The 16,887-nt window shown below is 32.2% G+C and overlaps 3 protein-coding genes across 4 annotated transcripts; 1 reads left to right on the top strand and 2 right to left on the bottom strand.

Annotated features, from left to right (window-relative positions):
- Positions 1-4,020: 4,020 nt before the first annotated feature.
- On the bottom strand, positions 4,021-6,136 carry LOC114190392 (knotted 1-binding protein). Of its 2 annotated transcripts, none has more exons than XM_085675636.1 (6): positions 6,037-6,136; positions 5,720-5,779; positions 5,479-5,616; positions 5,310-5,383; positions 5,048-5,204; positions 4,021-4,405 (listed from the first exon to the last, which is right to left on the bottom strand). In XM_085675636.1, the coding sequence occupies exons 1-5, from the start codon at positions 6,061-6,063 to the stop codon at positions 5,072-5,074; spliced, it is 432 nt and encodes a 143-aa protein (XP_085531762.1). In that variant the 5' UTR covers positions 6,064-6,136; the 3' UTR covers positions 4,021-4,405; positions 5,048-5,071. The 2 variants fall into 2 exon arrangements, with proteins under 2 accessions (XP_085531762.1, XP_027935051.1); XM_028079250.1 differs by having other exon boundaries at positions 5,073-5,204.
- A 3,116-nt stretch (positions 6,137-9,252) lies between these two features.
- EXPA17 (expansin A17) lies at positions 9,253-10,506 on the top strand. The gene is made up of 3 exons (XM_028081786.2): positions 9,253-9,454; positions 9,543-9,864; positions 9,945-10,506. Exons 1-3 carry the CDS (start codon positions 9,322-9,324, stop codon positions 10,252-10,254), a joined length of 765 nt encoding a protein of 254 aa, XP_027937587.1. The 5' UTR covers positions 9,253-9,321; the 3' UTR covers positions 10,255-10,506.
- Positions 10,507-11,050: 544 nt separating this feature from the next.
- On the bottom strand, positions 11,051-13,914 carry LOC114189748 (integrator complex subunit-like protein). The gene is made up of 6 exons (XM_028078419.2): positions 13,649-13,914; positions 13,349-13,564; positions 13,136-13,259; positions 12,879-12,952; positions 11,843-12,000; positions 11,051-11,657 (listed from the first exon to the last, which is right to left on the bottom strand). The coding sequence occupies exons 1-6, from the start codon at positions 13,771-13,773 to the stop codon at positions 11,488-11,490; spliced, it is 867 nt and encodes a 288-aa protein (XP_027934220.1). The 5' UTR covers positions 13,774-13,914; the 3' UTR covers positions 11,051-11,487.
- Between the last annotated feature and the right edge of the window lie 2,973 nt (positions 13,915-16,887).

Below are 16,887 nucleotides of genomic sequence, written 5' to 3'. Positions count from 1 at the left end.
TTGAGATTTAATTTGAAGTATTCATAATTTTATATTTTCCTAAATAGGTTAGATGTGACAAATTTATATTAGAAAAATTATGATAAAGAGTAGAAGAATTGATTCTTTTTTCAAGAAGAATGTTTGTGATGAAGATGACAAAAAAATGCATATATGTCATCTAAACTTGAGAAACTCCACCATAATCCAAAAATTGAAGAAAATGAAAAACAACTCTCTAAAGTTCCTAAAGTTATATATAATGAATTTGAAAATGCTTTAGAACGTGATTCGGGAAAACATCATCAAATTTGGCAATACTCACCAAATCCAATTGATGAGGTACAAAGGACTTATCTAAAATGGGATCCATATCAAATGCACCTAGAAAATTATTCGTTGTCTAGTAAAGATGGTTATCTAAGAAGATTTCAATACACTTAGTTTAGCCTAGTTTAGCTTATTCCCTTCATGGTTCGAGTATTCGATATTCGTCATTAAAAGATTTTGCATATTGCTTACCGTGCTATCTTTTTAGTAAAAAAATCAAGCGGACGACCTGACTCAAATGTTTTCATTGTTACATGTAATTGAATTGATTTTCATTGAATTCTAATTGGCATTGAGTTGATTGTCATCAACATGTTTTAACTTTTTTTGATTGTTTTCTATTTTTTTATAGATTTTAAAATTTTTTATAGCAAACATTATGATAATCTATATTGCAAGGGATATTACAACAAACATCAGTACTGATTCAATTATTCAAGATTTAAAATAATTCAAAGAGCTTTGAGAAACACTATGACTAAAGGTAATTTTTACTTTTTTTTAATATATAATTGTTGATAATAAACTTTATGTTACACTTTCATATATATTATTATCATATTTTTTTGGATTCTATTATTATATGTGCTTGTTTTGAATAGAGAAAATGATGTGAGGATTTTTTTATTTATTTTTAATATAAAAAAATTATATATAAAAAATATAATTTGACCCTCCTAAAATTTGGGTCCAAGTTTCGCCAATGTCAACCACATCCATCATTTTATTTCAAATTCTTAAAACATATATAAAACAACTTCTCGCTCAGCTACCATATTCTTTCGCCAAGTGAGTCACCTCTAACACGGTGCTTGCCCAACCAAGGAATGGTTTGCTTAGTGACAAACCCCTTCCTAAACTCTCTAAATTTTTAACAAAAGTTTTTTTACCAACAAAAAAGGAGTTGATTTCCCAACAAGTATATAAATTCACCTAACGAGAATAAAACTCGTCCAACGACCTCACCAACCTGAGCTCACTAGATTTTCACTAAGAGATTTTCATCCAACAAGTGGTTTACTCATCCAATGAATAAGACCTCCAAGAGCTTTTCTCAAAGGCTCATCCAAAGAGTCTCACGCCAAGTGAACTCTCTATAATCTCAAAATTACCTTTTTGCCCAATGACCAACTAACGTGCACAACAAATTTGTATAATTTCAACAAGTATACTGATATATCATATCATCAATTAGTCTAAATTTGCAATTGTATTTAGATAGAATCAATTAACCAAAATAATATATCAAGGTAAAATCAACAATTCATACAACCATACCGACTTCTCAATATCAAAATTCTTAACACATTTTCAATTATAATTCATTTGGACCAGTTAAATCAACAAGCTACGTTTATTACAACAAAAATAGTGATCACAACATTTGTACTACCGGATTATTTAATCCTCGTTATTGAAAAAATAACCAAAATCCTAACTTAACTTTTGCTTTAAAAGTTCTAACTCTAGCAGGATATTCTATCTAAAAAAAACCTCAACCTCAATTCAATGAAAGATGAGATTACAAATTTAGGAAAAAGATAAAGAAAAGACAAAAAATAATTTTTATATAGAATGTATTTTTTATAAAATAAAACTCAAATTAACCATTTTTATTTATAATTCAATCTTTTTAATAATAAAACAATCAAGTATCATTTATAAAAACTAATTCTACATTTTAGTTATTTTGTACATCTTACACTTATAGCTTTAGGCTATTAGGAAAAATAATTGTAACACAAAAATTTCTTATCTTAAGATTTGGGATTCAATCCTAACTTACTTATGAAATCATCGCTTTACCCTAATTATAAGCCAACCTGATGTGAGAGGAATCATACCTCTTGATTATAATAATAAAAAAATGGTTAAATTATATTTTTGGTTTTCATTTTCGTAGTAAAATTTGAATTTGGTCCCTCAATTTTTTTTATCTCAATCTGATCCCTATTTTGAGAAATTTGATATAATTAAGTCCTTTCTGTTAGTGGTGTAGTAGCAGTGTTAGTGTTAAATGGAGTGCCACGTGTAAGTTTCTGGATTTTTTAATTTTTTTTTAAAAAATAAAAATTTGTCATGTGTCAAGCTGACATCGTGCCATGTGGCAGTGACAATGCCACGTGTCACTATTATGGCATGTGTCATTTTCTCATTCTCAATTTGGTCCCTATATTTTAATTTTTGTCTCAATTTAGTTCCAATTTTTGTAAAAATGATACAATTTCGTCGTCTTCCAAATTGAAACAAAAATTATAAAATGTTATACAAATATTTTTATTAAATTTGATTTTTTTTATTCAAATTGATATTTTTATTATATATTTTCAATAAAACTGAGTTTATTTAAATTTATTTTACATTCAATTTTACTTAAAATTATTTTCAAATTTTAAACTTATTTGTTTTTTATTGTTACTTAATTTCTCTTAAATTATATAATTGTTATTTTTATACCAACTAAAACATTTGTATAGAAATTATTGAATTTTACATATTTTAAAAATATGCAATTATTTAAAATATAAATTCAAATAAAAAAAATGTTAAAGTATAATGTACTAAAATATCAATATAATTTACGAATTTTTCTTATTAACATTAGTTTCTATTAACAACTTTAAAACAATTTTAAATAAAATTTAATGTAAAATATAAACTAAAATAAATTTAATCTTGTTAAAAATATTTATTTGAAATATCAATTTTGATAGAAATATTTGTGCACATTTATATAGAGATTAAATTTGGTTTGAATTTGGAAAGGGACAAAATTGCACAATTTTTACAAAAATCGAAACTAAATTGAGACAAAAATTAAAATATTGGGACCAAATCGAGAATAAGAAAATGATACATGGCATAATAGTGACACGTGGCATTGTCACTGCCACATGGCACGCTGTCAGCTTAACACATGGCAAATTTTAAAAAAATAAAAAATAAAAAATTCAAAAAATCCATAAGCTCACACGTGACACCCCATTTAACACCGTTACTACACCACTAACTAAAAGGACCTGATTGCATCAAATTTTCCAAAATAGGAACCAAATTGAAATAAAAAAGAATTGAGAAACCAAATTCAAAATTTTACTACGAAAATGGGGACCAAAAGTATAATTTAACCTAAAAAAATTAAAGAACTTACAAAGTGTTCCGAAAATAAATATAAATATTAAAAGCTAAATTACGCCAATACTTTTTAATGAAAACCACATTAAAACATAATGAATTTTTTGCTTACTCTGGCTTTCCTACACTTCTCCGGACCCCCTCTTTCCCAGCTGTAATTTGGGACCACTGACCAAAATATGTTCGCAATTCAATAATTTGGAAAAACAAATCCGGAATAGTGTCCAAACAACAATTATGTTTCATTTTCTTTGTCCAAGTTAAAAGTGAAGTTGTATGAATTTAACAAGCATTTTGACCCAAATCCATGCTAAATGAAAAAAAGCCACAGGAGGATATAACCCATAATTGATCTCTGCTTCCTCCAGTCACCTCATTCGCAGCGTAATCGTTGCTTCAGCGTAACTTATATCTGCCAGCACTGTCATGTACTTCAATAGCGTTAACGATGAGACCCATCAAATGTATATTAATCACTACCGCGAGTATTTTTATCCTTTGTGTGGTTCATGTCTTGCATTGACTCATGACTACTGAACAAGGGAACCTATCCACAAAGACTAGAGTAAAAACACATTGAAATAACATGCATATTCTATCATTATTCCCACTGATGGCTAATTGTTCTCTTCAATGCAATGTTCATATATTTGTACGCTAATCTCAACCTATTGTTAGCCAATAAGTATATAGCAGAATACAAATCAAGCTACAAAAGTTAACTTCCTGCACAGTGTACTATATCTATAAACTTTACAGTTTTATCCTTCACTTGCTGCCAAGCAAAGCAACACTAAATTGGTAATGTTGAGTTTTTTTCCCTTTTTATTTAACCATCTATACATTTTCTATGTATATCCATATAGAGACAACATCCATCAATGGACAAATGGGATCCAGGTAAATGGTAAGACATTATAGATCTCATGAATTTTCCCTCAATCCGCAAACCTATGAAAACCTGCATGTGAACATACATCTCAACATCAAACCTTACAAATATTAGGCTAGGTCAACTCATAATCGGGAAATCGGTAAAAACAAATTGAATTCAAGAAAAGGCAAGTTCAAATAAAAAAAAAAATGCAATAAAAAGTAAGGACTTGACACAGACCTTTTGATGACGAAGTACTTGCTAAATTAAATTGAAGCAACACCTTTCTTGCTTTTAAATTGCCTGCTGTCGAAATTAAATTCGACAGATTTGCCTAGTGTTATTATTAATAGTAAAATTTCTATTATTCCCTCACCCACCAACCCTATTAACCAATTTTGATGAGTATAAATAGCACATTAAGATTAACCAGATGATGGACCACAGTACAATTCTAACTAATCCAGTCATAAATTCCTAATGATGAATACTGCTCGAGTATTTCCCCGGGTATCATAGCACACATTCAAACTCCTACCAAAGTAAAGAGAGTTTAATTGGTTGCGTGAGTTATTGTAAACTCTCTGTACAATTGCTACGAACAATGAAAAAACTCATACCAATGTTATATATTTTTCTTGCTTATAGAAAAAAAAAAGTTATATATTTTTCTTATTAATGCATAGGGAAACAAGGGTGAACGATTAACGATTATGTTAACGACTGTACATAGACATCAGAAATTTAGCCTCACTAATTATCACGAATGGGCTGAAGAAGATATCGAGCATTATGCAGAAGAGCATTGGCTTCCTCATTTGAAGCATCAAGTGCACGCAATTCTCTGATTTCTTCCTGCCATTTTTCGACTTGATGCTTGTGTATCCTACATAATGTGAAGTTAAAACGATCAAATCATAGAAAGACAACAACATTAAAAAAGTAAAAGAGTTTTCATCTCTGAATGTTTAGTGACAACTTCACAGCTCACATAACAATTTTCTCTTCAAATTCATCGGTTAGCGCCCTTAGCATTGTTTTCCCTGATTCTAGGAGCTCAGATACCTACATGCAATTCGTTCAGCATGTGAAAGAATTAAATGACTTAATTATACACTACGATCCCAAGCTTCACACGGTGTATAACTAAACATAGCTACCCTTTGAGTATAATTCTCAATCTTCTCAAGAATAAGAGAGATATTGAGTTCCATTTCTTCGGACCCAACAATGTTCGCCTCAAATTCTTCTTCTTCTACGGTCTTTGATTCCACTTCATCTCCCACCTTTTCTTCCACCTATTTATTATGAAATAAAAAACGAAATACTAAATGATGCCGAATAGAATGGAAGGTAAATTCAAGACATAAAAAAGATTGAAAAGAATAAAAAAAAAATTGCCTCCAGTTTCATTCGTTTCCTCGATCCTCCGCTTTCTGTGCTTAGAGTTGACATTGACGTCTAAAGGTACAAATTAAACCATATATGATGTTAATGTCCACAACCTAAAAGCAACTTTATGAGTATAACCGACACATTCGCAAAATTAATCTAAGAATGAAAATAAATCAACATCTATTAGACTAAATTGCAATTAACTAGACCAAAACCCTATCACAGTGAGTGAATTTGAACATTCCAAATAAGAAAGCAAGGTAAAAGTATATTCAGTATAGAATCACTGCAAATAACACAATAACGTTAGCGACAACCCAAACCTGAAGCGAAAGCAGAATCGAAGACATTAAAAATTAGAAACGAAAGAAACAATGTACTAAGATAGATGATAGATGATTGATTGAGTAATAAGCATCGATGACTCACCAAGAACCGACAAACGAGAAACAAAGAATATGACAAGTGCAAAAATTGAAATGCGTGCGTTTTCTCGTATCAGGCTGCAGATTGCAAAATGGAAAGTAAAGTCCAAAGATTGGGCCTTCTATAGTTAAGACCCAATAACAACAAAGTATCAAATCACAATGATACTTATTTTGAATTTGGAAGTCTCTAAAACAAGTTATCAGCAAGTTTAGTTACGTTATAGAAAAAAAAAAAAAAAGTTTTAATCACTCGTATAGTACCTGGGCTAGTGTGTCAATTAGGTACCCAGTTTTAAAAAGGTGTCAATTGCATCCTAACTTTTGAAAATTGTTTCAATTAGGTTCCTTTCAAACAGAGTTGACTAACGCTGTTAGTTAACATACCACGTCTCAATATGTGATTTTTTTGATTTTCTTTTTAAAAAAATTTAATTTTTTTTAAATTTTAATTTTTTTTTAAATTTAAAAAAAAAATTAAAAATGCCACGTGTCAAGTCCCTGTGTGTGACACGTGACATTGTAATGCCACGTGTCAGTGTCACATGTCATTGTGTTGATTTCGATTTAGTCTCCATATATGTTTTTTTGTTTCAATTGAGTAGCTAAGTATGTGTATCTGATCCAATTTTGTCCCAATTTTTTTTAATACTTAAAATATTTTTGTAATCCATTTTTTATAAGATTAAAAATAATTAAGTATAAATATTTTTACAAAATTAAGTACTAATATTTATAATATTTCTCTCAATTTCAGACCAAATTTATTATTTGTATAAATGATATACTAGTATTTTTTATTAAAAACGACTTTTTAACATATTACTTTATTAATTACTTTTTTATTAAGTATTCATGTTTTGTTAATTTTTTTTTTCAAAATAGAACAATATTGTCTCTTACTAATTTTAAATCAAAATTTCTATTGGTATGAATGTTATACTAATTTTTTTTTTATTAAAAATGACTTAATAAAATGACTTTTACCACTAAATTTTAATATAAATATCAAATACTTTTAATTTTAAATATTTTAATTATTAAAAAATATTAGGTCAAAATTGAATCAAATACACATAAGTAGGTACTAAATTGAAACGAAAAAACATAAATGGAGACTAAATCGAAATAAACACAATGACATCTGATAGTGATACTGACACGTGGCATTGCAATGCCACGTGGCACTGACAATGCCACGTGTCACACACAAGGACTTGACACGTGGTATTTTTAATTTTTTTTAAAAAAATTAAAAATTTAAAGAAAATTAAAAATTTAAAAAAAAAATTAAAAATTTAAAAAAATAAAAAAAAATCACAGATTGACACGTGACACGTTGACTAACGACGTTAGTCAACTTTGTCTGAAAGGGACCTAATTGAAACAATTTTCAAAAGTTGAAATGCAATTGACACTTTTTTAAAACCGGGTACCTAATTGACACACTAGCCCCAAACTGAGTACTATACGAGTAATTAAACCAAAAAAAAAAAGTGAATCATATAGCTTATATTCATTTTTAAATTTTGTTTAGCATTTTTAATTACTTTCACTAAATTCTAACCAAGTAAGTTCATAAGGAAATACTAGTTGATTTGGTTTAAATTAATAGAATATGTGTCGGTGTAATACAAAACATATAAGTGAGAATGTGAGAAGAATAGGGTAAGAACATGTTTGGAGGAAGCTTCTTTTGTAGAGGACATAATAAAAGTTAAAATTAATTTGTCCGTACATTTTGAAGAAATTAACAGAAGATTAAATTCTTCTGTTTACAGTTAATGTTTATTTTGCTTTTATGTTTGTATTCTACCTTACTAGCAAACAAAATATTGTCATGAAAAATAAATCCTTTATAATGAAAGAGTTAATACTTAGTTAACATAATCTAAAGTTGAATCTCGTTTCTAACTAAGAGGATAGTTTCCAACACTAGCTATATGTTGTTCACACTCAGCAATGTCTCATATGTGAAGCAGTGGTTTGGTGAACATGGCAATGACAAGGAATGCATCAGCCATGTGCCATATGGGCGTAGCTCCACCAGATAAGGCACATTATATGCCATACATTCATGAGCATTTTCATAGCTGACTTATTATCATTGTCAAAACTTCTTTAGCAGTTGCAATATAAAATGTTTCCATTTTCATAAGCAAGATCATAGGCCATTGCATGTTACTTCTACCATTAATGCGTGTTTTCTTCCATTTTCTTGCGTGTAAGAATTGACTTTGTATCATTCAACAAATACTGATGCGTTTTCAATATTTTTCCTGTTATTAAATAAGGAAGGTGACTAACAAGTGAAATTTAATTTTTTAGCAATGCTTATGTAAATTCTATCCAACTATTAACAAACAGTGTATTACAAAAATGTCTACAAAGGTGTGTTACATTTTTCAAAACATACGAGAACAAGTGAAGCAAAGATTGCTTCATCTTGATTTATATCTTCAAAGAACTTCTAAAATCTGTTTTAACTTTGAGCTATTAAAAGTGCTTTTCTTTTAATTCCTCTTAATCACAGTATTCAGGTTAAGAACATAGCCGAACTAATTAGTTTAATCTCAACCGTTTCGGTTAATTTTTTTAGCAAAATCATATAAAATAGTTGGTCTTTTGACAATGTGGGAGGAGAAGAATCTTCTCTGTTATATCTGTTTATTAGTTAGTTTGCCTTTAAAATAGTGTAACATTCTGACAGTACTCAGAAATAATTTATACAACTTATCACTAACTATATTATGCATGATTTACTTTGAAGCAAGTTGATCTGCAAATTGTATTTGACTGACGTACCACGGATCCTATGACCAACAATGCATGTTCATGTTCTTTCACTGCTCATTGAGACTAAACAATCATATGGAGAAAATATAAGATGAATACTAATATCAAAATATTAATATTAAAGCAATTAGCATTATATGGTTGCTTTGGGTACAATTCTCATGGGTTGAGTCTTCTTCACACGTAACTAACTGCCTTCTATTTTTTATTAGTTTTTGGGTCAACACCACTTTTTTTTTGTTCGATAATACGAATTTGAGTTTGAGTCAATTTTTTTATGGGCAAAAACGTCTCAACCAGCAGTTATAAATACATCATAAGAGTTTGTCATGTTAAGCGGCAACTTAAGAAAATCGTAGTTCAGAATCATACTCAGAGATAGAGAAGATGGAAAAAGTAGTTTTCGGTGGTCTAATACTACTTGTGGTGTTATTCACCACAGAACTTAGAGTAGCATCCGCAGGTTGGTTGAAAGCTCATGCAACTTTCTATGGTGGAAGTGATGCCTCAGGAACAATGGGTAAAAGATGTTGTACATTTTATTTTTGTAAATTAAATTAGAATGGGTAAAAGATGTTCTAGATTTTGTTTGTACTTGAATTGAACAGGTGGGGCATGTGGGTATGGAAATCTGAACACAGATGGTTATGGAATAAAAACAGCTGCTTTGAGCACTGCTTTGTTTAATGATGGTAAGTCTTGTGGTGGTTGCTATCAGATAGTTTGTGACGCAAGTCAAGTGCCCCAATGGTGCCTAAGGGGCACTTCCATTACAATTACTGCTACAAATTTCTGCCCTCCAAACTTTGCACTACCTAGTGACAATGGGGGTTGGTGTAATCCTCCAAGACCACACTTTGACATGTCTCAACCTGCCTTTGAGATGATCGCCAAATACAAGGCTGGAATTGTCCCAATTTTATACAGGAAGTATGTTATATTGCGTTGTGCATGTTCTAACTATGAAAGTGAAAATTATCTCAACTTACACACGTTGAAATTTGATGCAGAGTTGGGTGCAAAAGAAGTGGAGGCATCAGATTTACCATCAATGGGAAGGACTATTTCGAACTAGTGCTTATAAGCAACGTAGGAGGAGCAGGGGATATCTCTCTGGTTTGGATCAAAGGGTCAAAAATGAGTAACTGGGAATCTATGTCAAGGAATTGGGGTGCTAACTGGCAAAGCTTAAGCTACCTCAACGGCCAGAGCTTGTCCTTCAGAATCCAACTCAGCAATGGAAAAACTCTCACAGCTTTTGATGTGGCACCGTCCAATTGGAGATTTGGCCAGTCTTTCATCAGCAAGGTTCAGTCATGAATGGAAGAATACATACAAATTTTACGCACCATTCTTCCACTCGTCTTTTTTATAATTATATCTTGTTTCTGATTAGTTTATCCGAGGAATGTATGTTAAATTTGTATGCTTTCCAAGGGATTGTGGCTCCGAAATTCTAGCATTTCGCGATGAAGCCCACCAAATATGTAAGCTCGAACAAGTGGATCAAGTTACGCACTTGAAATTTCCACTGTTTGGACAAAGGAAAAAAAGCAGCTTTTGTAATTCTAAGATACCTTGTAGTACTTATCCTTATGAAGACTAATCACCCACTACTATCATCCCTCTAAAGGGTCGTAGTTCAAATACACTGGTCAAAATATCCCCACGAAGCAGAACATCATTCTATGCTAACGGTTTTTCTTTTGCAGCCAAAAAAAAAGTAACTTCTTTATTATCTGAACATGCTTACATGCCTACTTACTACGTTAGCATTAAGGAGGCTTTCGATAAGCTATTTTAGTTTGTGTTAGCACTAAAAATGAATATCAAACTTAAATCTTTTACACAAGGTATAATCACTTACTATTGATTCTACTTGTCATCGCAATCAATTTTAACTTTTATTAAATTTTCAAAGGGTCTACTCAATTGAACAAGATGTATAAATTGTTGATTTTTATCACATTGTCAAGGGTCTAACTCAACTCAATTGAACGAAGATCTACTGTAAGTTTTAATCAAATTAAATATGAGAATCTAAAATCGTAACACAAACATTATTTGACACAAGGCTGTTAGCACCGATTCGAACAAGCACTTATCATTACGAACCTAGGAGGAAACTTTTCAATGGATAGATTAAATATTTTGAAAGTCAATATTATACATCCAAATCGGCTTACAAGCAGGTAGGTGGCCCCATCACCATTCTAGCCATCGCTAGAACTGTTTACACCATATCTTAAAGGCTCTCAGGAAGTCAGTGATGATCAATCAAAGAAGCGCTCATAATCACAATTCTATTCCTACCTCTCAACATAAGCCACTGAATAGTCAAACAGGCCGCTGGAGGTGACTAAATATATATATATATTTTTATCTAAAGAAGAGAACCAACAAAAATTAATGCTCAAGCAGCTCTATGATCTTTGACAACAGTTTGAATTAAGGAACTGGTGAAAATCAATGGCATTGGCATCCCAATCAACGGAAGCTGGACCTCCACCAATCTTTGATGGACTTTTGCAAGGTATGCCACAACCATTCATGTCATCTCCGCATTACACGGTGGCGTTCTCTTTTCCTGAAGCGCTCTAACATGAATTCATCTGTTGCAGCCTGCCTCTGTACTGCTCCAGCGCCATCAGTGCTTATATCATTTTGTTTGGATCCAGAACTATCATCCTGTGAACTTCTATCTTTGTACAACTCTGGATGTTCTGCAAATTGGGGGCTCGCTAGTCAGTGATTAGGATATAGATTGCTTTAAAACAATCAACAAAGTGCCAGACCTCTATCTATTATGGTAAATGCCACAGGATGAATACATTGGTAACTAAATCAAGACTGTAAACAAGCAAGTATTCGTATGTACTCTAAAATATCAGAATCAAGGAAATGAAACCTCTTCTAAGTTTTTCAGCATAATCTCTTCCACGCTGGAAATAATCTGCACTATAACTCGATGGAATGCTGAAATCTGATTTTGTCCGACCCATAAGTCTCCTTTCCTGTAGAAGCTTTTTGGCAGCCTCTGTTTCTTCAATATTTTTTAATTTATATCTGCAAACATGAAATCAAATCGATTAAGACACATCATCTTTTTGTTCCACGTCAAATAGATTCACCACAATTACTTGCAACATATGAGAGAATCTATTATGGTTAAAAAGCAACGAACCATGGAAAAGATTAATATTGTGAATATTAATCATTGAACAAAAGCACTTCAGCTGAAAAACCGAAGTTCATAAAGTTTGGTTTTTTGTTTCCAACCATGGGTACTAAAAATCACAGAGACAAAACGTAGCCAACATACTCAACAGGAAAAAAATATAAATGCAAAGTCAAATCCGTTAAAATAAATTATACCATTTTTTCCCCTTGATTAAATAGATAAAAAAAGATACAATAAACAAGAATCATCAAGTACTCGCAACATATAAGAAAAGAGGAAAAATTATTACCCTTAAAAAGCAATCAGCCAAGGACAAGAGGAATAATTTTGAGTGTAAAAGTTGAAAAAATAAGCATCAGTATAAAAGCCAATGTCCTTAAAGTATGGTAGTTTGTTTCCATGTACGGGCACTAAGTTAGCATTTCTGTGCAGACAACAAAGAATATTATGTCCTCCTTGGTTCCACCCCTTTCAGGGGAACAAAACAAGTACCACTCTCTAACGCCATGTCCTATTATAATTTATTTTTAAGAAGCACCAAACACTGAATAACATGATCTGTCTTGTTTTAACTCGTCAACAAAAGGCAGCCATTGCCATTCTAATCAAACTGCAGATCAATTTATACCCTAGATGAATAACATAGAGCCTATGATTAACTTGAAAAAAATAATATAATACGAACACAGTCAATTCTTAAATGCTTCTTCAACAAATAATTAAAACATCAAATACAGGCAATCACAAGTAAGAGAAAGCATACTCGATTGGAAGCTGAACCTCAGCAATACCAGTAGTCCACTGAGTAGAGCTTTCTTCTGAATTTCGCCTTTTCACCTGACAGGGAACAACATTTTTAAATGAAGAATGAATCCAAGAAAAGGTAATACATACTGAAAGAGCAGGATGTATCAAACACTGTAAGACAAATCATTCACATCCTTTTTAATGCTATAAACTATAAAGAAAAATAAAGAACAATAAATAGTGTAAGTTGCAAAACAAAGAAGAGCCCCTCACTTTAAGATGCTCAGGGATCTTATAAAGTTCATCTTCAGCACGTTTCAGCTCATTCTCAACTTGATCAGCAGCATCCACTTTCCTTCCCCTCTTCTTCGCTAACTCGAGCTCAATATATTTCACCCTGATCAACAAACAAGTTGCACCAACATCAACAACCATCAAAATTTAAATGCCTCAGCACAAACACAACATAATATAATTTAGACACACATATTAGGGTCTTCAACCAAAACAGCAGTCTCTTGAGCGAAGGTATCTTGAAGAACGAGCTCATCCTTGTCGCCGCCGTCAGCGTCGTTCTTTTCAGCAGCTTTAGCAGCCAAAGCGCCGACGGTTCCACTCTGCGCTTGCAAACTAGGGTTTGCTGGAATTCCCGATTTCCTTTCCCGCTGCTTTTGGAGAAGCTTGATTTCCTCCAGAGCCATTCTGTACAAAGTAATAGTATCAATGAAACCAAAACCCTGACAAAAAAATTTCTATCAGAATGTGGAATTGAAATAAGCGACAAACCTTCTTTCTCGCTCATCGTCGGATTCGTTGTTTTTCTGAGATGGAGGAAGTTGATCTTCGTCTGTAGGAGCGCTTCTCTTTCGGTAATTTTTCTTTCGCTGCTGTTGTGGTTTCGAATCCTCCATCTTTGTTAATGTTAGAGGAAACGGATCGTATGCGAATGCAATGAAGAGGTTTAAACGAAACGTTTACCTCTTCGACACTCGCTACCAACAAGCAACACTTCTTACTCGATTTAATGTTTTTGTTTCCCACAATAAAATTTAGGTCAAAGTATGATTTTGAATCTTAAATCTCTAAATCCAGTTTCAACTGAAAATTTTACCAGCTTTTATCTCTTAAATTTTAAAATATATTATTTTTATTTTTCAATCTCTATCTAAATTTACTTTAAAAAGATAAATTTATTTAAGATAAATTTGAATATTTTAGAAAAAATAGAATTTGTATTTATCATTAAAATTTATAAAAAATCAAATATTTTTTAATATGTAAACCGGGTAATAATTTTTCATATAGGTAATTAATACTAAAATAATATTTTGAATATTTATAATATATTATTATCACAATCTTGTAATAATGTGAATGTTTATACACTTTAATTGTAACACCCCATTTAAATAATATCTTTAATTTAAATGAAATGCTACACAGATAAAAATTTAAGGACAAATCCTGAAGTATAAACGCTACTCCTTACAATATACAGAAAATGTTAGGAGAAACCAAGGCACTTCACGATGTCAGATACAAACGAAATCCACGGACTTAACAATAGTTAATAGAGTACTAAAGAGCAAAGTAGTACATGGGCCATAACTCTAAAGAAAAGCCCAAATAAAACATGAAGTCCAACCCAAGTAGACTATGCAGCGGAATCATCCATCCCCTATTGACCTCGAGTATCTATCGCATCTGCTCACATCAATAAATTGATGATCATCGCAAAAGTAAAAGAACCACATACAAAGCAATCAAACAAGCAAAAGGGTAAGCTAGAGCAAAAAAATAGTGTTATCATGCAATCATATACTCTTTCACAGTCAATTATACAAACATCACCCCAACATGTTATGACCTTCCAAACAATACATTAAGACTCGACACGACTCATCCGGATATGTATAATTTAGTTGGATTTCGCGGATGCTTGCACTTGTGGTGGATTATCCTGCTCACCCCCGAGTTAAGTGTTACATTTTCTCAATCCCACACACAAGATTAACCCTTAATGAGTTTCAGGCCTCCTACTACTCTCACCACAAGAGTTAGTCCGCTCTAAGTGAGACTAACTAACTCCTTAGAGTGTCAGGATGCAACCTTACCTTGAATCCTTACCAAATTATATAGATGGGGCGCCACTATGAACTCCCACTAACAGAGATCATGGAATTACGTCTCGACCACTGAAGCACTACCATGAGGTCTCACCTAGAGGTTCATGGAATTATGCACTGACCATAGACCAATCATACTCAATCAATCAAGTAATATGTATTATGCACATAATCTCATGCCAACCTTTATAACGTACTAGTACTTACTACTAGCTACTAGTACTAGCTAGTAGTTTCAAGTACTAGCTAGTAATTACTAGTACTAGCTACTGGCTACTAGATACTAGTTACTAGTACTACCTACTAGCTCCTAGTTCTAGCTACTAGCTACTAGTACTAGTTACTAGTACTCGCTACTAGCTACTAGTACTGGCTACCAGTACTAGCTACTAAAACTAACTAGCAGCTACTAATTACTAGCATTAGCTACTAGCTAGTAGCTACTAACTATTAGCACTAGCTACTAGCTAGTAGTGCTAACTACTAGCTATTGGCTACTAGCAAATAACTATAATACTACGTACTAGTAGCAACTAGTACTAGCCACTAGTTACTGGCTATTAGATACTAGTTACTAGTACTAGTTACTAGCTACTAGCTACTAGCTACTAGTACTAGCTACTAGCTATTAGTACTAGCTACTAGTACTAGATATGAGCTACTAGTACTATCTACTAATTACTAGTACTAGTTACTAGTACTAGCTAGTACTAACTACTGTCTACTAGATACTGGTTACTAGTAATAGTTACTAGCTACTAGCTACTAGTACTAGGTACTAGTTACTAGTATTATCTACTAATTACTAGTACTAGCTACCAAAACTAGCTACTAGTACAAGCTACTAGTATTAACTACCAGTACCAATACTAGTACTAGCTACTAACTACTAGCTATTAGTACAAGTTACTAGCAAGTAGCTACTAGTACTAGTTAGTAGCTACTAGTACTAACTACTAGTACTAGCTACTAGCTTTTAGTACTAGCTACTAGTACTAGCTATTAGCTACTAGTATTAGCTTCTAGCAACTACTACTAGCTACTAGCTAGTACCACTAGCTACTAGCTAGTACCACTAGCTACTAGCTAGTACCACTAGCTACTGGCTAGTACTAATAGCTAGTAACTAGTGGTACTAGCTAGTACTACTAATACTAGCTTCAAGCTCCTAGCTACTGCCTATTAATACTAGTACTAGTTAGTAGCTACTAGTACTAATACTATTACTAGCTAGTAGTACTAGCTAGTAGTATTAGCTACTAGTACTAGCTACTAGCTACTAATTAGTAGCTAGTACTACTAGCTACTGGCTGCTAGCACTAGCTACTAGAACTAGCTACTAGTACAAGCTACTAACTTGTAGTACTAGCTAGTAGCTACTATTACTAGCTTCTAACAACTACTACTAGATACTAGCTAGTACCACTAGCTACTAGCTATTAGTACTAGGTAGTAGCTACTAACTAGCTACTAGTAGTACTAGTACTAATTACAAGCTACTAGTACTAGCTACTAGTTCTATCTATTAGTACTAGCTAGTAGCTATTAGTACTAGTTATTAGCTACTAGCTAGAAACTATTAATACTAGTTATTAGCTACTAGCTACTAGTACTAGAACCAGCTACTAGTACTAGCTACTAGTACTAGTTACTAGTTACTAGCTACTAGTAGTAGTTACTAGCTACTAGCTACAAGTACTAGGTACTAGCTACTAACTACTAGCTACTAGCTACTAGTACTATCTACTGGTTACTAGTACTAGCTACTAGTACTAGTTACCAGTACTTGCTACTAAAACTAGCTATTAGTACTAGCTACTAGTACTAGCTACTAGCTACTAGTACTTGCTACTAGCTACTATAACTAGTATTAGCTACTAGTACTAACTATTAGTACTA

This window comes from Vigna unguiculata, chromosome 7 (assembly GCF_037176805.1).
Source record: "Vigna unguiculata cultivar grain cowpea cultivar isolate G323 ecotype 2 chromosome 7, ASM3717680v1, whole genome shotgun sequence".
NCBI classification, from domain to species: domain Eukaryota; kingdom Viridiplantae; phylum Streptophyta; class Magnoliopsida; order Fabales; family Fabaceae; genus Vigna; species Vigna unguiculata.
The sequence above is the reverse complement of the archived record's forward strand: the minus strand, read 5'-3'. Positions and strand labels throughout refer to the sequence as shown.